This window comes from Cucurbita maxima, unplaced genomic scaffold (assembly GCF_002738345.1).
Source record: "Cucurbita maxima cultivar Rimu unplaced genomic scaffold, Cmax_1.0 Cma_Scf00013, whole genome shotgun sequence".
Taxonomy (NCBI): domain Eukaryota; kingdom Viridiplantae; phylum Streptophyta; class Magnoliopsida; order Cucurbitales; family Cucurbitaceae; genus Cucurbita; species Cucurbita maxima.
Window position 1 is genome coordinate 3,154,760 of NW_019272029.1, and position 23,889 is coordinate 3,178,648.

Consider the following 23,889-nt stretch of genomic DNA (forward strand, 5'->3'; position numbering starts at 1 on the left):
TTTTTTTTTTTTTTTTTTTTTTTTTTTTCCTTATTGAGTTAGTCTGACCAACTAAAAAATAGAGTTCACAATTCGTCTTAGTTACCTTTTTCATAGCCATAAATCCGTTGTGGACCTCCTCCCAATGAACTAACCTTTGCTCCTGACTTCCAAATCTCACTGCCGCTTCCATCTTGGTTCACATAACCATAAGCGACGCAATCACAATCAAGAGGGCAAATATTTTCGCATTCGAACATCGTTAGGTTCTCACTTCCATGTGTCCAGAGATCCACCAAAAGGAACTACGCCCACACTCTGCCATTTTCTGCTGATTTCTCCACACGCACCCTTCTTCCATATTGAAGAGCGTGCAAATCTCGTAAGAAATTCGATTGTTCATCTCCAAAGTGGCACCATCTGCTAATCTCAACTTGGGTAGAACCACTTCTGATAGTCGATTGAAGCTGGGCGTTCAATCGAATTTGGGGACATAGTAAATGAAATACGTTTCATTCTCATTCGAAACTCAGTTGAAATAGATTTCTTTATAGTAGTCGAGTTCCGATAGATTTTCAAACCAACCGTCTTTCCACTCCCCGCTGCTCCAATACACGCCACCCCTGAACAATATCTGTATTTGATTAGTATTGTTTGGATTCATTGCTAGAGCGAAAGCTCCTGACGTAGGAGATTCATCGCTACTCCAAGATGTTAAAGACCAAGCATACCCAGTTTTATGATTGATTCCAAGTTTCATTCCTGGAGTGTCCGTTGGATGATCAAAGCCCTGCCACACCACCCATTTCACCAACCCGTCTTGGTTCAGCTCTTGCAGTACAAAGTTACCGTCGTCTTGCAACACGGCACTGCTACTGATTGGCTGTTCGACATCTGCTACTGATTGGCTGTTCGACATCGTAGAGCGAAAAGGAATAGCCATGGCCATCTACTATTTTCAAGCTGCCGTTGGCGTCGATGGTGAGGCTGATCGACACATAATTGTTGGGAAATGGAGAGTCTCGGTTGGCTATCCATACCGGCTTCTGGTGCTTAGTGTTGTAGGAGATCCCCAAATAAGTGGTATTAAATCCAAGCACAAAGCTGCCGGGGGCTGAAATTAACTGAGACCCAATTGTTAGCTTTTGGCCTTGTGTCAGTGCATTGTGCGGTGTCGACTGGGAGTGGGAAAACTCTGCCAAAAAAAAAGCACTACAAAGCAGTAGCAGCAGCACCGAAAGCTCTCACTCCCAGTCGCCATTACCGAATTTCTCTTATACTTGTTGATTGGGAGCCCATCTGTGGGGTTTTATCAATTGAGTTCCAAGTGTTTTTTATTGCCAAGATGCGATATCATTCAGTCCAGTTTTATGCTAACAAAAGCATTAGGGTTGAAAAAACACATTAGGATTGAATCTATTATACTTCTCTACACATATAGTCTATACTCAATGCATGTAGTCCTATTGGGCGGGCTTATTAACATGCCTTTAGGTCTAACTATGAGCAAGTACATACTCACGTGGTTGAAAACCAACGAAAGAGGAATGAAATTGAATAATAACATGGATTTACACGTCCGTCCATAACGTAGGTAGAAAAGTAATTCATGAGCAATAAACGTACAAAATGCATGAAGTTGAATCTTGAATTCTTTACAAGACGAACATATATGTTCAGGACATTTTGAACATAGTGACAATACATTTTATATCATGATATCTCGTATGGCATAAACATGGTCATCATATTATATCGATATTTGAATTTTATGTCAAGATTTACTATTGTATTTGAATTTTAAATTCCTTAAGTCTCTTGCCAAGTCTACCGGGCAATCTCTCATTCGAAAATTCGAAAAGTGACTGCAGGTCACTTTGTTGACATCTTTTAAAAAAAACCAAAGAACATTAGAAAAGATAAAGATGTGAAAAGGATGATCCCATTGGTAAAAAACCTCAGGATTTACTAATTCACTGTTGGATGGGACATAGAGAATGAACAATAAAAAGTTATTCTGAAAAAAAAAAAAAAAAAAGTATGTTATTCCCTATGATCTAGTTTTTTTTTAAATGTAAATTTACATTTTTTTTTATCTGTATTATCTAAAATGGATTTACGAGAATCACACAACGCACACAGTTGAGATAGATAAACATAAAGAATATGAGGTAGAAAAAGCAAAGAGCAATAAACAATAATGGTTAAATGTTTATGACTTCAAGTACAAGTAAGTACAGTAACAAAGGATACATAATAGAGTATACTGTTCATGTGATTCTAAATATCTTTACCAGATATACCATTTACTTTATATGTCATTTGTCATATATAACTTAAATAGTTTGTCTTGAAACCTCGTGTTTCTAACCATAAGATTCACACTCGATCGTCCAACTTTCTAATCTTATAAATATTAGAATTATGTATAGTTGTCGTTTTCTATTAAATATCCGATCTTATAAATATCCGATCTTATAAATATCGGATCAAAAAAAGCCCTTCTCAAATGTCTTCCGCTCGCACGGTAGAATGACGGGAAAGAGTGTCTCGTTAAATTTGAAAATACAATATTGGTGAGGATAAGAAAGGATAATAGATAGAAAGAGAAGTAAATATTTTATTATTTTATTTCAAAAGAAAATGGTATTTTTAAAGACTTCGTTTGCAACTTGGACTTAGTTGCAGTCTTTTAATACATTAAAAATAAATATAGAGAATTTTAAAAGATTAAATATTAAATTAAAAATCATTTTTAGTATTTAATATCTTACTTAAAACATGATAAAATGGGATTAGTGCAATGCTACTTGGCATCTTTCAATTTCATTATTATTATTATTTTTATTTACAATCTTCATTTTTAGCAACTAATTTAGGGTTTTTTCCCTTTCTAAATTAAGGTTTTATTTTATCAAATTCCATTCTAAATTATTTTACATCTACTCCCTTTTTAAAATTAGTTTTGAGGATATATATAAAAATGAGTTTAATTCTTTTTTTAAATTTAAAATTTCAAATTTCAAATCTATAGGTATATATTTATATGTATAGATACACGGGACATAGCGGAGATAAGAATGCCTTACCCATCTTAATCCCTTCAAAATTCTCTATTTATTTTTGGTATCTCGAGTTTTTATTTTTTTAAAAAAATATTCTTTCAAATCAACTTTTCTAATACATTATTTTCATTTAATAATATTATTTTTATAAAAAAAAAATGTAAACAAAAATAAAATATAATATTCTACTAATAATTTCTAAAAATCAAAATTTAATATTACAATAAAAATTCACTATAATATTCTACCAACTTTTTTTTTCATGTTTTTATAAAAAAAATTCCATACTTAAAAAAAAAAGATAATTTCTAAAAATCAAAATTTAATATTATAACAAAAATCCAATACAGTATTCTACCAAACTTTTTTTCACGTTTTTTTATAAAATAATAAAAAAAATTCCATATATTTTTTAAAAAAGATAATTTCTAAAAATCAAAATTTAATATTATAATAAAATTCCAATACAGTATTCTACCAAACTTTTTTTTTTTTTTTTTTTTTTTTTTTTTTTTTTTTTGCATTTTTTTTTTNATTCCATATTTTTTAAAAAAGATAATTAAAAATCAACAAAAATCGAATATACTATTATACCAAAATTCTTTTTTGCATGTTTTTTTATAAAAAAAAAAATCCATACTTTTTAAAAAGATAATTTCTAAAAATCAAAATTTAATATTACACAAAAACCCAATATAATACTCTACCAAAAAAAAAGGGTTTTTTTTTTTTTTAATTTCAATATAATATTTTTTTTCACCCTAATTTTTAAAAATTAAAATTTAATGTTACAACATGATATTTCATACATTAAATATTAAAATCATAGTCGGAAACTTTAATAATAAATAAATACCAATATTTATATGAAAAATATAATCTCCATCTTCGACCCTACAGTTTGTTGGTCATTGTCGTATTCATCCTTCTCTCTTTTATCATACAGGGGAGGCAACATTTGTGCATTCTCTTTCCCTCACCTCTCCATGCAAAAAAAAAAAAAAAAAAAACAAGAACACACCGTTCTAAATCCTGTCTTTTTCATTATTGAGCTCCGACATGAACTCCGACAACAATTGGACTGCTCTTGTAACAGATTTCTGGCCGGAGTTCATTGCAAGCAGTTGGGGTAAAGAATTTGTCGCCGGCGGGTTCGGTGGCATCGCCGGCATTATCTCCGGCTACCCACTTGATACTCTTCGTATTAGGCAACAACAATCCGTTTCTGGGTCTGCTTTCAAAATCTTTCGTAATATCATTGCTAATGATGGCCCCGTTGGTCTTTATAGAGGCATGTCTGCTCCGTTCGCTTCTATCACTTTTCAGGTCGGTTTTATGATGTCATCAAATTTGATTTAAGATATAAAAATATTTATATAATATATTTTGTTTACTGCAGTTAATTTGCAGTATATTTTCTCTTATTTTTAGAAGTTAGTTTATAGCAAATAGGATCGGACTTCAATATCGAAGAAAGTGAGCTCAGTGAATGTACGAGATTAAAACTGAAACCCTAATTTGGAAAATTTAGTTGGGCCGTTTGAAAAAAACTTAGTTGCAGAAGTAATTTTTCGACAATTTTGTGACGAACGTTGAAATTTGATGATTTCAACGCTTACGATCGGTAGCCAGCACCCAAAATGGGATCTCTCTCGGCTAGTTTTCGTTCAACTGGCTTTAGAGTGCCATTGATGACTATTTGCTCGCATTCTGAAAAGCTGCCTTCTCTTTCCAATGTCTTAATATTCTTCTGGAAACCGTGCTGGAACTTGAATCTCAAAGGAAACAAAGCCTATACCATTGTGCATACATTCTAATGGGAAGCAGTGCTCAGACTTGAATCTCAAAGGAAACAGAGCCTATACTACGGAATTAAAACGGAAACCCTAATTTGAAAACCATGTTTAGACTATTTGAAAACATCGTAAATATTAACAAAGATCGTACTTTCAATCTTACTTCTGTTTTTCATTTTTAACCTATGATCTTATCTAACGAAAGATTGAGATTCAAGCCCGACATTGATTGGTGGATGACATTTACAGAGCGCGGCCGTGTTTCAAATCTACGCGGTTCTTTCTCGAGCATTCACCTCCTCGTCCACTCAATCCAACAGCGACCCTCCAAGCTACAAGGCAGTAGCAATTGGAGGATTTGGCACCGGAGCACTACAGAGCTTCTTCCTAACGCCGGTGGAGCTGGTGAAGATCCGCCTACAATTACAGACCTCAACCCAACAACCAATTTCTTCTTCTTCATCTCACAAAGGCCCATTAAGCGTCGCCAAAAGCATCTACAAAACAGAGGGATTAAGAGGCATTTACAGAGGACTTACCATAACCATGCTCCGAGACGCCCCTGCCCATGCCGTCTATTTCTGGACCTATGAGTGCATGAGAGAGCAGTTTCAACCCGGCTGCCGGAGCTCCGGCCAAGAGAGATTCAGCACGGCGTTGGTCGCCGGAGGGCTCGCCGGAGTTGCCAGCTGGATTTTTTGTTATCCGTTGGATGTGTTGAAGACAAGAATTCAAGCTCCGACACAAAGGTTGTCGCCGAGGTATAAGGGAATTGTGGATTGTCTTAGCAAGAGTGTGGGGGAAGAGGGTTATAGAGTGCTGTGGCGAGGCCTGGAGACGGCTGTTGCTAGAGCTTTTGTGGTGAATGGGGCCATTTTTAGTGCTTATGGGTTAACTTTGAGGTGTTTATTTAGTAATGGAAGCAATTAGATAGAACAATAAGGGTTTGATTGCCTTCTAACACCTTTTGATTTCTTGTTTTTCATGTTCTTTATCACCTTTGAGATGTAGCAAATATGGGTATCGGTTAGATTTATACGAACTATTTGATATCTAAATGGCCGACAAACAAGAAAATGTAATGCTTTGTATTATAATCACACTTTGCAACAGTGAGATAACGATTGTGCGACACTTGTTGTAGCCCAACGAATAAGTCAATTGTGAGGAATTCGTAGACTGCAGACAACGTTGACGTATGCTCGAGTCTCGAGTCATGTTTGAGAGAATTTAAAAGAAAGTAATGTTATAAGTTGACGTATGCTCGAAGCTCGAGTCACGTTTGAGAGAATTTGAAAGAAAGCAATGTTATAAGCTGAAAACGACTTTGATAACATATAACTGAGTTAGAAAGAAGTGACAACTAGTTGTATCCCTTTGTAATACATTTAGGGCATTTTAGCTTGGTGAATAAGGTAGACATGATTTTGATGAACGATCGTACACAAAATTTATTAGAAGCTTGGTCTAAAATTCCTGAAAAATTAGCTTTATATGATTACATCGAAAATAATCCCACAAAAAGATGGAATATTCAGAGCGGGTTCCATAGACAACGGGGATAGAATAGCTGTTGGGTGGTCAGGACACCCTATTTTTAGAGATAAAGAAGGGTGTGAACTTTTTGTACGCTGTATGCCGACCTTTTTTGAAACATTTTCGATTGTTTTAGTAGACGACAACGAAATTGTTAGAGCTGATGTTCCTTTTCGAAGAGTAGAATCGAAGTATAGTGTTGAACAGGTCGATGTAACTGTTGAGTTCTATGGTGGTGAGGTCTATCTAATATGAGATCCAATAAAAAATGAGTTAAAAAATGGGTTTGGAACCGACATGAAGTTATAGACAACCCGTCTTGAATAAACATTATTTTTATCCAAAGCTAAGGTAACCGATAAAGTTAGTAGGATATTTTTGAATTTTTTTTTAAAAAAAAGTTTAAAAAACTTTTAAAGTTAAAAAACATATATTTTTTTAAAAGGATAATTCTATTAATTTACAAAATAAAAAAACACGAACGGTAATCCAATGGCTGCATTTCAAACACTGACACGTGGCAATATTACACACGTGTGGGCCCCATATAATTTAAACGAGAAGGAGAGCGCGGAATGATAAGCTTTTAAAACTTAAACAGACTCCTCGGGCCCCACCATGTGGAATTTATATTATTCGCCAAATTTCAAAATCCCCAACGTATCCCCATCAAAACGCTGCCGTTTAATTCTTGCACCACCGTCACCACCGTCCACCACCGTACTCCTACCGTCGCTCAACGCCTTTACATCCCCACGTGCACCTTCATCACGAGCTTGGCGCGTGTCTTTCCCTTCGAAGGATTCAAGGCCACTCTCTTTTGTCCCTGGCTTTGGCTTTACTCAAACTCTCAGGCTCTGCTCACACCCACATTCTTACTCTTCAAACTTCTTAAAGCTTTTGCTATTTGAGATTGTGGTTGGCTCTGATTCAAGCAACTGAGTTGAATCGGATTCGAAATTTGAATCGGTGTTTGTTTTCGGATCGGATTTAGAGCGATGAACGGAATGGGGAGACAAGGCCAGAGATCTGAAGCGGCTGTGAGGAATCACCAAAGGCAGTACTCCGATGACTATTTGGACGCCGCGTCAAATGGAAGATGGCTTCAAACAGCTGGTCTTCAGTCTCTCTATTCCAATACTTCTGCTCCACAGGTATAAATTTATTGCTATGTTGACCTCGTGCCTGTTTTTGAGTTCAATCCACGAGCTATGTGAGAATGGATGGCATTAGTTTAATTTCCTTGTTCATGTTTGTGTTTTCTGTTGAATCCCAGTTCGAGTAAGAAATTGAAGTTTGTAAGTAACGCATCGCCTTGGATTTGCGTTACTTTTGGAAATCTGCTAAAACTGGAAGCATTTTATTCAGGACCTGTAATGATGTGTTTTTACTTTAATTTGTTGTTTTCTAGTGTGGGGTTGTGTTGATTTTTGTACCGACTGGTTGAAATGAAAACAGGACTTTGGTTTTTCTGTCGGTGGGGGAGGGCAAGGTTCAAGAATGTATAGTAGAAATGCACAGAGAAGCTTTGGTGGGATGAATGAGTATTACATGGAGCCATCAACTCCTCCTGGCAATTCACGGCCGTTGAGCCAACGTAAGAGTCGGGAGGATTCGCCGACCGATTTCAGTCCCGGACTCCTGGATCTGCATGCCCTTGATACAGAACTGCTGCCTGAGGTAGGACTAAACTCATTTCCACATTTCTTATTACCCTTTTGAATTTGCAATCCTTTGTTGTTTTTTCAGAGACCTAGGATGCCGAATTATCATGGGCAATGTGTTTGGATTTTGCTGTTGAATTCTCAGAAAATAACTTGACGATCCATGAGGTTATGGATTCAATAAGTGAATTTATCTTTCACGTCCTGCTATATTAGACTTGTTGATCCTAAACTGATAATGATGGTGTTTGTGCACACAATCCTCTGCATTTGGAACCTTAAGCTTGAAAGCTACTGTTGCTTTGAAGCTGATATTGAATTATTGATCATATCAAATTAATACAAAAGCCTGCTCGATAATTTTGCCGCATTTCGATTTTAGTTCTATGCAATTGTAGAGGCTAGAGATATGGTAGGTAGAAATTGTAGTTCCATGCATTTTGGGGCTTTTGGAGCTGAGATAGAGTTATCTCATATCACTTGTTGGGAGGTTTGAGAAATCTCATAGTGTGTTATCTCGTGCAGGATCGAGGCTTTGACGACTCAGAAGTCTATATTTCAAACAGCATTCAAACAAGTAGACCGCAGGATTTGACAGAGAACAATCTCTTGAAAAGTGTGGCTGCAGACAAAGAGAGGGCAAACTCTGTTGCAAAGATCAAAGTTGTTGTATGTATTCTTCTATGAATGTCTTTATTTTATTCCTACCTCTGAATTGCGTGTCCCGTTTGCTTCCCTGACATACAACGCCATACCTTCGCAATTTATATCCATAAGTTGCAACCCTGGATCCGCATTGATAATGTGTGTGTTTATGTATATCACCATTTCAGTTAATTGTTTCAAACAGTTTGATATATCTGTTTATCATCTTGTTCGTGTCTATTGCAGGTGCGTAAAAGGCCACTGAACAAGAAGGAGTTGGCAAAGACTGAGGAAGATATCATTGAAACAACTGCTAATTATTTAACAGTTCACGAGACTAAACTCAAGGCAAGCGCTTTACTACCTAAATACTGCTTTCTTCAAAATTCTGAATTGCAATGCTGTAATCGTTTTTTGTCTCCATTTTTTGGCTAAGCAGGTCGACCTTACAGAATACGTGGAGAAACATGAGTTTGTTTTTGATGCAGTGCTGAACGAGGAGGTTTCAAATGATGAAGTAAGTATATTACAATTAATTGAATTGGAAAGTATAAATTGGCCGAGGAAGAATCCTGAGAACAGAAAAAGTTTTTGTGCAAGTTCTTAGCATGCCTTATTTTTCGTTTTGGGATCTAGGTGTACCGGGAGACGGTGGAGCCAATTGTTCCCATAATATTTCAACGAACAAAGGCAACCTGCTTTGCATATGGACAAACAGGTGATTTGCTGTTAGTTGGCACTTGATGCTCCTGCTGGCTTGCTTCGTCAAGAAATCATAGTTGGTTTTGTTTATAATAGAAATTCCTTTGTTCTTTTAGATGCCATCAAATTCATGTTTCCCGAACTGATTTTATGACTCTTGTCGTTCTGCTAGCTTAAAAATATCGTCATGTTCTTTCGTTAAAGCATCATCTTTCGTGCTTTCTATTGCACAGGGAGTGGGAAGACTTATACCATGAAGCCATTGCCTCTGAAAGCATCCAAGGACATCTTAAGATTGATGCACCATACATACAGGAACCAGGGATTCCACTTGTTTGTGAGCTTCTTCGAAATATATGGAGGAAAGCTTTATGATCTTCTCAATGATCGAAAGTAAGTTATCGTCTCTATCTGTCTAGCATGAAATAGCAGTTGCTAGGCTTGTTTAGAAGCTAAGGCTTTTGTTCTGCAGAAAACTTTGCATGAGAGAGGACGGTAAACAACAAGTTTGCATTGTGGGTTTGCAAGAGTATAAAGTATCTGATGTGGAGACCATTGGAGAGCTCATTGAAAAAGGGAATGCCACAAGAAGCACTGGAACAACTGGTGCAAATGAAGAATCCTCTCGTTCTCATGCCATACTCCAGCTTGCTGTCAAGAGTTCAATCAGTGGTAAAGAATCAAAGCCGCCTCGCTTGGTTGGAAAACTCTCATTTATAGATCTTGCAGGAAGTGAACGTGGTGCTGACACCACCGACAATGACAAACAGACAAGGTATAGTTATTCCTCAATCTTCACATTTCTGCTTAATTGATGACACTGTCTACTTTCCTGATATATTTTATTCGACACAAAATATGTGCATGATTCTCTTTACAAGGAAAATAGTAGTTGGGGTTGGTTTGAATGGACTTTTGGCAAATAATAATAATAAGCGATTGCTTTTGGATTGACTAAGCCATACAAAATCTATCGAAACGGAATTCCTGTGCTCTTCTGAAAGAAGCATCTAGAAATGACTTGTAATGCGCTTATGAGATGAAGAATGATTTGCTCGGGAAAATTGTGAGATCCCACATCGGTTGGGAGGAGAATGAAGCATCCTTTATAAGGGTGTGGAAACCTCTCCCTAGCAAATGCATTTTAAAAATCTTGAGGGGTGGCTTGAAAGGTAAAGCCCAAAGAGGACAATATCTGCTAGCAGTGAACTTGGGCTTGGGCTGTTACAAAAATATTTTGTGAACTCGTAAGCTACAAAGGGTAGGGATAATCGTCGAGGCCACCTATTTTTTGGTTTTACATTTGAGGAAAGAAAATTGACGTATGAGAATAGTTCAAACTGACTGAACCAATTCGATTCCATTAGTTCTTTTCTTCTTCTTCCTCTCCCTTTTTTTTCTTTACATTTTTTGCTTGCATCCCTAGGAAATAGCATGTTTTTTTTTTATCCTGTAGACTTGTAGACAGGTAAACTGATGGGAGCTTACGCATCACCTATTTGATTCAAAACTTTGCTTTTTCCAGATTTCCCCCTCCCCCTTTAGTATAATAAAGAGACACTTTCCTTATTCTTATAAGTAGAATGGTAACTATCTAAAGGATATGATTTGTTCCTTCGGGAAATTCAAAGCTAAACATAATTATTAGACATCCTTATTCTTACAAGAGTTACTAAATGACATAATTCAACAGGTAATCTGACAGTAAACACACTTTAAAAGTTAATTCTTATAAGATTTAACTGAGAAGTTGCACTTTCTACCTCCATAACACTATGGGAATACTTACCATGCATGTTCTTATTTTCTGCCTGTTCAATTACACTTTTTAAATATTGCAGAATAGAAGGTGCTGAAATCAATAAAAGCTTACTTGCTTTAAAGGAATGCATACGAGCTCTTGACAATGACCAGGGCCATATTCCTTTTAGAGGCAGTAAATTAACGGAAGTTCTAAGGGACTCATTTGTTGGCAATTCACGCACTGTCATGATATCTTGTATATCGCCCAGCTCTGGATCGTGCGAACACACTCTCAATACCTTAAGATATGCAGATAGGTAAGAAGTAATTCTTTCTTGATGCAGTTTAATCTCCAAACTTCTTGTTAGATGCTTATTCTGATAGATTAAGTGCACTCCAGGGTGAAGAGCCTTTCAAAAGGAAATACTGTTAAGAAGGATACATTTTCTTCCACTTTAAACCTTAAGGAATCAACCACTGGACCCTTGACCTCAGTGTTACCTTCTGGAACTACGTTTGGAAATGAACCAGCACGGGTTGATCGAAATGAAAGAAATGAGTTTGATGTATCAGAGGAGATTTTTGAGCAAAGAAAACCTTTGTGGAAGAAAAATGGGAAGCTTGAGACATACCGAACATCTGTTGCGGTTGAAAATGTACACAAATCCAATAATCAGCCGACGAAATGGAAGGACATGCCTAAGGCAGATTCTCGCAACTCGAATTCGGACGATGATTTGAATGATCTGTTGCAGGTAAACCGGAAGAAGCTTAACTCCATCATATCAAAACTTTGAGAAAATAACCATTTTTTGTTGCATTTTTTTCATCTGTCTCAGGAAGAGGAAGATCTTATAAGCGCTCACCGGAGACAAGTCGAGGAGACGATGAATATCGTTAAGATGGTATGTAACTAATCATGTTTAAATATGAGCATAGTGTAGAATCACAGTTTAAAACTAATCAAATATAAGCTTGAAATTACTTTGGTTTATGATCACTGATCATAGTTACTCGTACAAATTCTGGTTCTGCAGGAAATGAATCTTTTAGTTGAGGCAGACCAACCAGGAAATGATCTGGATGGTTATATATCTAGATTGAATGCAATTCTATCACAGAAAGCTGCAGCAATCTACCAACTACAAAATCATTTGCTTCATTTCCAGAAAGGTTTGAAAGAACATAATGTACTTGTATCTTCATGTGACTGATGAACTTGTGCAGAAATGCAGGTGCTAGTTAGATCTAGCTCAGGATACATTCCCAGAATACCAACATGGGGATGTGTTGCTTGCTTTTTTACTTATAAAAAATTGGATATCCAATTGAGGTTTTTGTGTGGTCATTTCCTATTTCATATCCCTCAAAGGATACAATATTTGCAAAATTTGCTACCTTGTTCTCTCCAATATAAGAAATTTGTGATATTTTGGTTACAAGATTTCTTTGTATAGTAAATTGATGTGATCAAAATGGGTCGCAAAATACTATTTTGATTCTTGGACTGAGTTCGATTTTAGTTTATATGTTTTCAAATGTTCAAATTTAGTTTCAATAAATCTTAAGATATTCTCTATTGATTTGTTTTAAGATTATTGTAAGTAACTTCAAAAAGAACTAAAATAGAACATCAACTCAAATTTCAATTTGGACCGTGGATGAGTCTGCACTATGAGTGCATGCAGCTCTGCCCGAAGTGTTTGCAGTCTCCCCTCAAAATCCTCGATGCATTGTCTGAAAGCCAAATGCGCGCTTCTTTTCTTTTCGAGTAGGACCGATTGTTCTCAAACTCCTCAAAAGAAAGTTTTGCACTATGCTTTCCCTTGCCCAGATGTTCGCCTTTTAGTCTTGGAAAGGTGACCTGCCGAAGACAAGAGTCCTTTAACATGTTTACGAAGACTTTGATCAGTAGAGGGGACTACTTTGCCTCCCCGAAAGAAAGACTCCTCTTGGACGACTGATCCCGTTGATCATATAACTAGGAGGGAACGTGTCACATTAGCGGTGAACGACAAAGATGTCCTCTACTTACCACGATGAGGCTGGTCCCCTTGATTTTAGTAGACTAAGCTATGAATATGAATGAAGAATTGTAAGATCCAGTAATTTTTAGGGAAGAAAATGGAACATTCATTATTTTTCACTCCTTAGCAGACGTGTTTTAATACCGTGAAGTTGACAATGATACGTAACGAGCCAAAATAGACAATATCTGCTAGCGGTGGGATTAGGCTATTACAAGTGGTATCGAAGCCAGACATCAGGCAGTGTATCAATGAGAGGACGTTGAGTTACTAAGAGGGTGGATTATGAGGAGGCTGACACATATATGTACAAGTTAAAGCATGCAATATCTGCTAATGGTCAGCTTGGAAGATTACGAACGGATAGAATCAATATTTATTATGCCGAAACCGAACATTACATCAACGAGAATCAAGGAAATGGACAAAACCAGGCAATAAATTTCAAATTTTTATTGGCAAATTTATACAGAAACGGACGAGACCAGGCAATGAATCAGTAACCATACAAAAGCCATATACTCAGAAGAAGCAATAAGGGAATATAAGTATGCAAATATAATCAAACCAAATCTTGCAAAAAGAAGGAAAAGAAATATAGATAAAGGATATAGTTCACTTACTTGAAAATCTATAACAATCTCATGGACCCCATTCTTCTCTTTGAGCTGTTCATACTCCTAGCAGAAGGCTCTGGAACAGAGAATTCAGAGTGTATGTCCATGAAAAACTTGTCCACAATTTCAAGATAAACAGGACTACTGAGGCGAGAGTAATAATGAATTGCCTCTTCTATATCCAGTTCTTGCTCCATATCACCCCTATCCAGCATCTCTAATTCCTTCATTTTTTGTGCTAGTCCATTACTTCTCATGCTGCTGTTCTTAACATCACCTTTTCTAAGATGGCAACTTCCTGGCTTCTTCTCTTTCACAGCCTTCTCTTGTCTACTCCTTGGAGGACTTTGTTTTGCAACATTTGTGTCTTCTTGCTTCATGTTTTGCTTGGCCGTCATCACACTGCCACCGTCAATGCTTTTCTTGGCTGATTTTTGCAGTGGGGACTGCCATTCATCATAAAAATCAATGTAGAGTCGATTTGTTGGATGGGTATGTTGTGGCTTTCTTTTGCTGCAAGAGAAGGTGATCAAAGAAGTGGGTTTCTGCAGCTTTTGAAACCCTTTGGAGAATAAACACTTGAAGTTTCCAAGAGTTTTATGGAAGAGGTTGCTGGTTTTGAGGATGGTTTCCTTTAGCAGCATTTGGTTGCTGTAATGTGGTATAACAATTAAAGGGCTTTGTTACCTCTCAATCTGTTTGCAAGAGGAAATGGCACCTCTCTATCTATCTATCTCTCTTCCTCTGTTCACTAAATATTTCTGCAACAAAGAGAAGAAAGATGGAGACAATTCATGTTTCTCGTAGTTACCTAAAGACAAAGCCACAGCAGGTGGAAATTCCAAGTCTTGCCTTTAACTCCCTCTACTTCCTTTTGGGGCCATTCTCTCTCTAAAAGTTGAAAAACTTAACCGCTTCAGCTTCGATAATATGTACGAATCCAACGAGCTTGATGCTTCGTCTTTGACTACCTGTTGTGTAAAGAACAGGGCATTCAATAAGATGCAAAGCTAAAGAAAAGTGTAATGACATTAAATCCAGTGTTCAATGTATACCTAAATTGTATTGTTGTAAAGGCAATCCCTGACCCATGAAGGACCCATTGGGCAAATGGTCCCAGCTAAAAATTAAAGAGAGCTGTCCCCATGGAACAAAAGGGGCATAGTTCACATATATTCATTTTTGGTAATTCAAACTGTCCTGTTTTTAATCAAGTATGTAACAGAAAGATTAATTCAAATTATCACAGTCAATTCACCCATGATCAGATTTTGAATGCGCGGGGGGATGCTGAATTCTATCTTTTTTGTCCTAACATACAATACGGCAATTCAGACAACTTTTGATTTTAAAGGGAGACAAAAGTGATTCAGGCATAGAAAATGGCTACCAATCAAGAAAATGTCAATATGAACATTCCAAGTGTCTGAACTTCCTTTGGAGGGTTGTATATTCAAATCACTACAGTATTTGTGATGTAATATACCAAAAAGTTGGCTACCTGTGAATAGTTCAGCTAGGCAAGAGGTTCAAATCCACACCGCCATGCCTACAAGTACAAGACAGTACTTTTAATTTCTTGAACCTGTATAAATATATATATATTGAGTCAGGCCAATTGATCTTTCACGGGGAAACTAAAAAACATGGCGAAATTTAGTAACTATTGCAGTTATTTTTTGCACAGTGTATGGGTTGCAGCTCAAACCTTGGAGACGATTCCAAATTCTATAATGTTTGTGATTCCAAACTCGACCTGATGGATCACAAACGAAAGAAGAGCTTGATAGGGGAAAACTTTGTTGTAAGAACAATGGACGCCGAAGAGTTGTAACTTTGAACAACTCAACACATTCTACATTAAATTTCATTCAATGGAGTTGAAAAATTCTGGTCATAATGATGTGGGGCTTTTTTTGGTCCCCAGTATGCAAAGAGATCGGTACTCCCAAGGCTCTTAGCAGATGATAGGATAAGGAGCATCACTAATATCTCCACACCCAAGTCATTTTCTGAGTAAAAGCAACTGAATCCATCCCCCTAAACCAATATCACCCGACTGTAAACTACTGTCTTGCAGCAGTAACGGACGATGCAAGTCATTGTATAACTTTCTTAGAGATATCACAAATAAACTTTTTGACTTGAATTTAGCAACTTTGACTACTTATGACCACACTCAGGCCCTACTTAAACGACCTCTATTGAGTTGGGAACCTCAGTATTTCTGTATAGTGAAACCATCAATCAGCTCATATAAATATCAAGGATTGGATAAAATTTGATGGCTGGTTACCTGGAAAAAGAATCGATAATCACGGAGCTTTTGTATAGCCAAACTGTTGCTCGATATGGCATCAATATTTGCCAGGTGTTGCAGATGAAGACTTGATAATCTATTTGGTCAAAGAAAACAAATCAGGCAGATAGTTACCCAATCTTGCCCAGCAAGGCTTCTTAAAATAGTGTGTAGAGATCCAATATGCTAAACATCTTGGTTCTTAGTTGTTGCATATCGTTGAAACATCTTAAAACTCTTATAAGAACTGATGGAAGAAAGCCACCGCCACTAAATCTGTGGGGAAGAGAAATATATGAAGGGGCTAAGTGCTATGTTTGTCATAAAAGAAAGATATCAATATATACATGTATAAGTCCGCTTATTTCACAGATGCTACAATTCAATCACAAATATCAGTTACAGCGCATTTGACCTTCTAACTGGGACCAACTGCCTAATCAAAATTACTGCTCGCGGTAAATGGTTAAGAAAGGATCGTTTCGTGCCTTTTTCGAAGCGAAGATTCAACAATTTTTCACTGTCCCATCTTTCTGTTAAGTTTAAAAAACTGGTGCAACCTTCGATGGACTTCACCATAATTCTCAGTTGAAGAAATGAGACAGTCCTTAATCCACTTTGGAAGCTTGTCAGCTGGGTGCGAAAAGCTTCTCTTTGAAGAATTAGACGAGTAGCGCACATCAACCAATAGAATTGCTGCATAATCATTGATATGTCGAATAGCTCTACCTGTAATAAAGGCAAGGAAGGTGGGCATTAGATAAAGACAAGATGAAAGTGCAATAGTCAGGAAGTAGAGAACACTACATTATCACTACAACTCTTAAAGATTTAAGGCAAACTATTGATTCGGTGGTCAGGACTACTCATTCAGAGCCAGATCAATATCTCCTCTAGGCGAGATTTTGATTGCCGTAGTTAACCATATGGCCAAGGTTAAAGCATAATCACCGAACAACCACATTTAGAGTGAACTAAAAATGCTAGCCGTGATTTAAATTAGAACCACCAAGTCAACTATATTATGAATAAACTGAGTAATAAGCACTAAGCAAATCCAAACTCCAAAATTCGATTCAATTCAAAAGTTCATTTTGGACAACTTATGTCTCCCATAAAAAGAAAATGGAAATCGTTACTTACCAATTGACTGATTCACGGCTTTCATGCAAAGATTCTCGTAATATTCTTTTCCTCTTTTGCAACTTCTCAAAATCTCTAAACCAGTTTCAACATCTCCACTAGGAACCTCATTATAAAACTTCAAACTCTTAATGGAATTTGAATTTCCCAGAGTTTCAATATGCTTCACCCTCTCCATTAACTCAATGTCAGATGGACTAGGGTAGGGCAGGCCAACCATGACAATACACCTCCCCATCCCATCACTTAAGTTGATGCCTTCCGATATTTTTCCCCCAACAACAGCAAATAGCACCGCACCACTAGAAGATGAAATATTTTGTTGTGGATCCTTCTTAGACAATGCATCGATGTTTTCCTTGTATTCCTTAAGAACAGATTCCACATCAGTATTGTTTCTAGGCTCTCTGAATATACGCTTTTTCTTCATAATCCTGTCAAGGATGCCTGAAGCTTTCCATAAACCATGTACCTGTTCTTCATAATCAAAAGAAGAGAAGAACACAACAATTCCTTCTGGAACCACAGTCACCAGATTACAAAGCAAAAGCCCTAGCTCCTTTACCTGTAAAGCCAGGCCAAAATAGCATTCAGCTACTGTAAAATTAACAAGGAAAAAAGCTGAGCGATTTTACAGCAGGAAAAAGTTTACTTTATATCTGAACTATCTGGAATTAAACAACAGGATGAATACAAAAACATGAAACAAGGCTGTGTGAAATAAATGAGCATAAACCAATTCAAGCCTGTAATATCCTTACAATAGCAGATGAACTTCTGCTGCTGTAGCTAAAATCAAAAGGCTGACCAGAAGGACCGGAGGAAACAGCCATTGGCAAAACACTTTCTGGAGGAACAATGTGACTACATGAAAAAAAATTCAACTGAGAAGATGGTAACCATGGAAAGAGTCGCTCTCTTGTTTCTTCTATAGGTTGTAAAGTTCCCCCAGCAAGAACAACAGCGTGTGTTTGATCTACAACCTACAAGATTTACTGAAGTCTCAGAATAAGGTATGGTATGCAAAATTCATGGTGTAAATTTCTTTATTTGCGAACCTCAGAAAATATCTTCTCCCCTGTAAGCATGACAAATTTTATATATCCTCCATTCTCCCCAAAGCATGTAGGTTTGTTCTTTGAGATTACCATTCTTCCATCTCCATCAAAGTTAATAAAGGATAGCAGCATGTCAGCTAATGCTCTAAAGCTTGAGAGAGTACTTTCCTTCTCGTAACATTTTCCAGAAGTTTTCATTCCCAAGTCATTTCTTGGATTAATAATTCTTTCTCCATACCCACTAACCTGGAAAATGTACATCTTGACCCAATATAAGAAGAATCATTCAACATATGTGGAAATAATTAGCAAATAAGAAGGATATACCTTGTGCATAATGTTGCTTTCCTTAATATACTGTAGTAGTTTTACAAAGTTGATATTGTCTATATTGAGAGAGAAGAGAAAATCATTTATAGCCATTGAATAGTCCAAAGTACTATTTTTTCCAGTACTAATATTTTTACAAGGTTCCGCATAAGGCGCTTCCTCATTGTGTAAGAGTTTAAGGAGAGCCCGAGTAACTAGAATTAGAGTTTGAATATATCTCCGATTGCCTGGTCCCAAAAGACTCCAAAATCTTTCAAAATACCTCTCCATGTGGTGATGCACATTCTCCAACTGCAGGAAAGTTGGGAAATTTGTTATCAAATGGAAACAAATTACTTAGAACCAGTTCTATAAAATTTCGAAAGTTATTTTCTTCTGCCTCTCTACAGGCTATTCCTCACTGGGTACTGATTGTAGGACTTAAAAAGGGAGCGAGCCCTTACTATACTATAAAGGAGCATCAGACTACCTTAACCCTCGCCCCTCAGAACAAAGGCAAGGATTAAATCTCCAAAACACTTAACTAGATTAAATAACCAGGTACCACGGTGAGTAAATAACTAGGTACCGTGGTTTTGGTTCTTATCAAAGTTTTGAAATTGCAAAGAATAACTGAACTCAATAAAACTGGAAACCGTACCTGTGAATAAGTGATCTTCGAATCATACATACTGATGAGAGAATCAGCTAAATTGTGTGCCTCATCAATAATTACAATACTGTTCTTCAAAGCAAGGCCGAGAGATTCACGGGATGATTTTGATAGAAGAGATTGATAAGGTAGGACAATAAGATCAGCAGCCTGGACCATGCTTCGGGAGCCATAATATGGACACGTTCCCACATTTCTTCCAAGGTGAACAAGATCTTCGATGTCTAAGGCTCCTCTTTGAGAGATCTGACTCCTAAAATTCTTTTGTAGTTTTGGTTTTCCAAGCATTGGACACCCAGAAGAAGCCTTGGTCCGGCACATTTTTCCTGCACCACCTAATTTCTGTAAATGGATGTAACCTGTAAGTTCATAGAGAACCGAGAAATCTCCAAATCCAATGATAGAAAGTGCTGTTGACATTAATCTTTAAAAATGGAAGAGAGATGCATGTGTCTATGCAACATGGTGTCAAAAAATTCTATAAAAATTAGAGAAGACAAGTGATTACAAAAGATAAAAAATGGAGACCCAAGCCTGAGAATAAGTCGGATGAAGGATGAACCCATTTAAACTATTTAACGAGCAAGGTACCTGACGGAAAAGTTTGCATATCGTACCACCAAAAAGGACCCATGTTTCAAAAGATCAAAAAAAAAAAAAAAAAAAAAAAAATATTGACAAGCTATAGTTAATTAAATCAAATAGGCACGTTATTAACAAAGTGGACCAAATCTACTACTAGTAACAGGATAGTAAAGCTAGAATAATGGGTAAAATTAGATTCAGACTCATGATTCTCAGAAGAAAATTTCTCTTAATTGCCAAATACATGCAGACACTAAATTTCATAGTTATTGAGTCTGTATAAGTGAGAATTCTGGAAACGGTCAAGGTATTCTACTATTCGCGAGTAATTATAACTTCACAGTCCTGTGTTACAAGAACATGTGTCAGAATTTAGTGCAACTTATTCCTAGTTTGAATTAGTTAGAATTTAGTGCAACTTATTTTGAATTAGTGATGGAATATATGATATTCCTAATCTTGAGAAATATATTAGTTAGGGAGTATATCTTAGATATTCGTAATCCGTTTAGATTTGATTTGTAGTATATTTTATTTTATTCTCAAGATCTAGTTAGTTTATATTTTCCTATTGGTAGATATTAGTTGGTATAATTGGTAGGTATTAGTTGGTATAGTGTAATCTATTTAAAGGTTGTGAATATCAATGAAGATTGAACCTTCGATCCCAATTCTATTTCTCATTCTTAGATCTGTATTCTTTGGTTGAGTAATAATATTTTCATATCTATTCACACTTTTGAGTGGTAGATATTACATCAGTTGATACCAGAGCCAAGTTGGTACGGTTTGATATTATTACTCAACGAGATGAATGGTGGAAGTGCTTTTATGGGTATAGCTATGGAAAAGCTGGTTGGCAATAACTATAGTTATTTGAAGTTATGCATGAAAGCTTATCTAGAAGGGCAAGATTTGTGGGATTTAATTGAAGGTGATGACACATAAATTCCAGCCGATACTCCATAGAATGCAAAATTACGCCAACAATGGAAGATCAAATGCGGAAAAGCCTTATTTACCTTGCGAACTTTGATTGGCAAGGAGTATATTGATCCTATTCGTGAATTAAAGTCACCAAAGCAAGTATGGAATACACTTCAAAAGTTGTTCACTAAGAAAAATACCGCTCAACTGCAATTTCTAGAGAATGAACTAGCTATGGTAACTCAAGGTAATTTTTCTATTGAAGAATATTTTTTGAAAGTGAAAAATCTATGTTTTGAAATTTCAGAATTAGATGTTGAGGAGCTAGTGAGTGATGCTCGATTACGGCATTATCTTATTCGTGGATTACGGAAAGAGTTTATGCCCTTTGTTTCCTCAATATAAGGGTGGACAAATCAGCCTACAGTAATTGAAATGGAGAATCTTCATTCCAATCAGGAAGCCTTGATTAAGCAAATGACTAGTAGCAACGAGTTTTCACCAAAGTCAGAAGATGTGTTGTATGTCAAAGATCAAAAAAGACAGAATTTTCATTCAAAGCCTTCATCAAGCAATGGGAATCAATTCAGAAGTGAGGAGTCGTCAAAGAACCCATTTAAAGCTTGTTACAGGTATGGAAAACCAGGTCATTTTAAACGAGATTGTCATGTGAGAGTGGTGTGTGATCGTTGCGGAAAGTCAAGCCATATTAAGCCAAATTGCCGAGTCAAAATCCAGGAATCAGAAGCAAATGTTGTACATGAAAGTAAAAATTAGTTAGATCCAATTTGGGAATACTGCTTAACCACTGAGGTTCTTGATCAGCCAACAAATGTGACTTCAACTGTTCACCAAGATGATGTCTCTAGAGATGCTCATGCCTTTATAAGCTACAATGAAGAATGGATTGTCGATTCTGGTTGTTATTATCATGCAACTGGAAATAAAACTCCTCTATTAGATGTTTGTCCACATTGTCAAAAGAAGAGTAAAGGGCCCAACAAAGCGGCTAAATTGGAATCATGGCTTTCTCAACTCCAGAAGGAACTGAAGAAAATAAGTGATCAACTAAGTGCATTTGAATCACACAAAAAGCAAGCCCAATAGGAAGTAGAAGAAGCAAAGAAACAACTATCAGATATGTCTGCAAAGCTTGAAGAATCCCAACAGCAGGTGTTTGAGCTCTCAGCTTCTAAGGAAGATCGTGTTCAAGAACTGCACAAACATTCTCAAGATCGCGATCGAGCATGGAAGTCCGAACTCGAAGCTGTTCAGAAGCAGCACGCAATGGATGATGCTGCATTGGCCTCCGCCATGAATGAAGTTCAGAGACTCAAGGTCTAGCTGAACATGGTGTCTGAATCCGACCAAACCCGAAGTAACCACGCTGAGTCTGTAGACAAGCTTCAATCAGATGGAATCAAAGTTGTTGAAGCCTACAACTCTTTGTCACTCGAATTGAAGCAATCAAAAGATCAGAATTCATGGAGGGATGACTTTGATTTTTATGGAGGGAAGGGAAGATGCCATAAAGGTTTAAATTTTGAACGTGTTGGTGGTGGATTTAGGAATTATGGCTCGAATGGTTTGTATGAGAGGAGTACCAGGTATTCGAATGGGTATGATTCGTCTAACTCAAAGTGGGGTTCGTCGAGGGTCTTTAATGAAAATAGGAGGAAGAAAGATGAAGGTAATTCTGGCGGCAGCGGTGGTGGCAGTCGACCGAAGCTTAATCTGCAGCCACGTACGTTATCGGTGAATGATGTGAAGTCGTCGGAGATATCAAGGACAACGGCGAGGTCCAAGAGTTCAAACCCATTTGGAGAGGCGAGGTCGAGGGAAGAGGTTCTAGCTGAGAAAGGACATGATTGGAAAAAACTTGACGAGGAGTTAGAGTCGAAAATTAAGGAAGTGTCAGGGGAGAAGACTGAAAAATCCAACGCCATTGGGAAAAAGAGCTTTGGCAATGGAACTGGTCAGGCTACTGAGGACAAAACAGAGAGGAGTTGGAGGAAGTCGAGTTTCAATAACTCTGGACCAGTGGGGCAGGGTGCTCAACCTGATAAAAATCCTAGTAGTTTTGTGGATGCTAATTAGGCTGGTGACGTGAACAACAGATGCTCCACACGAGGTTTTTGTTTTACAGCAGACTTTACTGCAATTTCATGGTGCACTAAAAAGCAAAGCACCGTTGCTTTGTCAAGGTGTGAAGCAGAATATGTAGCTGCTACAATGGCTACTCAAGAATTTTTATGGCTGATCAGGAGGCTTATTCAAGAAATGGTGACTAGTCATTATCATTTTGTTCGAGAGAATGTTATCGCAGGATGTTGAATTGCAGAAAATACATACTAATGAGCAAGTTGCGGACATATTTACTAAGGCACTTGCCAAACTGAAGTTTGAAGTTTTTCGTAAGTCTCTCGGAGTTACTGAAAAATAAGCTTGCACTCAGGGAGACGGTCAGAATTTAGTGCAACTTATTTCTAGTTTGAATTAATTATGGAATATATGATATTCCTAATCTTGAAAAATATATTAGTTAGGGAGTATATCTTAGATATTTTTAGATTTGATTTGAGTATATCTTATTTTATTTTCAAGATTTAGTTAGTTTATATTTTCCTATTTGCAGGTATTAGTTGGAATATTGTAACCTATTTAAAGGTTGTGAATATCAATGAAATTGAACCTTTGATCCCAATTCTATTTCTCATTCTTAGATCTAATAATATTTTCATATCTATTCACACTTCTGAGTGGTAGATATTGCGTCTAACACGAGGGCAAATCTAGAGTTTTCATAATCTCAACTTTGATAAGTTAGTTTCTTTTTTTTATAAGAAACTAAACTTTCATTGAGAAAAATGAAAGGATATATAGGGGCATACAAAAACACAGCCCACAAGAAAAGAACCCCAACCTATAAAAAGAACTTTCCGTCCAAAAGAATAACACCTCACAGATAATAACAAACAGCTGTAAAAGCTACCACCAATAAGAAAGTACTAAACCTTATATTATCCCAAATAACATCCCGAAACCAATCAACCTCTCTAAATAGCCTAATATTTCTTTCAAGCCAAACACCCAAAAAAAAAAAAAAAAAAAAAAAAAGCTT

The 23,889-nt window shown here is 36.8% G+C and overlaps 5 protein-coding genes and 1 pseudogene across 7 annotated transcripts in view; 2 read left to right on the top strand and 4 right to left on the bottom strand.

The window, feature by feature from the left end:
• Window positions 1-168, bottom strand: part of LOC111488643 (G-type lectin S-receptor-like serine/threonine-protein kinase CES101) — a 2,718-nt gene extending 2,550 nt beyond the window's left edge. The window contains 1 exon segment of the mRNA XM_023136504.1: window positions 86-168. The gene's annotated coding sequence lies outside the window, so the exon portion shown is untranslated.
• LOC111488690 lies at window positions 10-1,264 on the bottom strand (annotated as a pseudogene).
• A 2,839-nt stretch (window positions 1,265-4,103) lies between these two features.
• On the top strand, window positions 4,104-5,901 carry LOC111488327 (mitochondrial arginine transporter BAC2-like). The gene is made up of 2 exons (XM_023136022.1): window positions 4,104-4,370; window positions 5,090-5,901. The coding sequence occupies exons 1-2, from the start codon at window positions 4,104-4,106 to the stop codon at window positions 5,768-5,770; spliced, it is 948 nt and encodes a 315-aa protein (XP_022991790.1). The 3' UTR covers window positions 5,771-5,901.
• A 998-nt stretch (window positions 5,902-6,899) lies between these two features.
• On the top strand, window positions 6,900-12,576 carry LOC111488586 (kinesin-like protein KIN-13B). The gene is made up of 12 exons (XM_023136412.1): window positions 6,900-7,530; window positions 7,835-8,056; window positions 8,566-8,709; window positions 8,932-9,033; window positions 9,125-9,202; window positions 9,322-9,403; window positions 9,621-9,780; window positions 9,860-10,162; window positions 11,229-11,447; window positions 11,531-11,885; window positions 11,970-12,035; window positions 12,168-12,576. Exons 1-12 carry the CDS (start codon window positions 7,375-7,377, stop codon window positions 12,342-12,344), a joined length of 2,064 nt encoding a protein of 687 aa, XP_022992180.1. The 5' UTR covers window positions 6,900-7,374; the 3' UTR covers window positions 12,345-12,576.
• A 1,014-nt stretch (window positions 12,577-13,590) lies between these two features.
• Window positions 13,591-14,471, bottom strand: LOC111488716. Its single transcript, XM_023136629.1, has one exon. It carries the CDS (start codon window positions 14,416-14,418, stop codon window positions 13,789-13,791), a length of 630 nt encoding a protein of 209 aa, XP_022992397.1. The 5' UTR covers window positions 14,419-14,471; the 3' UTR covers window positions 13,591-13,788.
• The window catches only part of LOC111488539 (ATP-dependent DNA helicase DDX11), a 12,116-nt gene continuing 1,995 nt past the window's right edge, over window positions 13,769-23,889 (bottom strand). The window contains exons 4-12 of one of the 3 annotated variants that reach the window (XM_023136322.1): window positions 19,245-19,598; window positions 18,602-18,895; window positions 18,275-18,520; window positions 17,978-18,199; window positions 17,217-17,781; window positions 15,483-16,802; window positions 15,276-15,323; window positions 14,830-14,974; window positions 13,769-14,745 (exon numbers count right to left, since the gene is read on the bottom strand). In XM_023136322.1, the coding sequence (XP_022992090.1) occupies window positions 16,591-16,802; window positions 17,217-17,781; window positions 17,978-18,199; window positions 18,275-18,520; window positions 18,602-18,895; window positions 19,245-19,598 (1,893 nt within the window). In that variant the 3' untranslated portion in view covers window positions 13,769-14,745; window positions 14,830-14,974; window positions 15,276-15,323; window positions 15,483-16,590. Of the gene's footprint in view, window positions 14,746-14,829; window positions 14,975-15,275; window positions 15,324-15,482; window positions 16,803-17,216; window positions 17,782-17,977; window positions 18,200-18,274; window positions 18,521-18,601; window positions 18,896-19,244; window positions 19,599-23,889 lie in introns of those variants that run through there. The other 2 variants (XM_023136323.1, XM_023136324.1) reach the window with 2 other exon arrangements.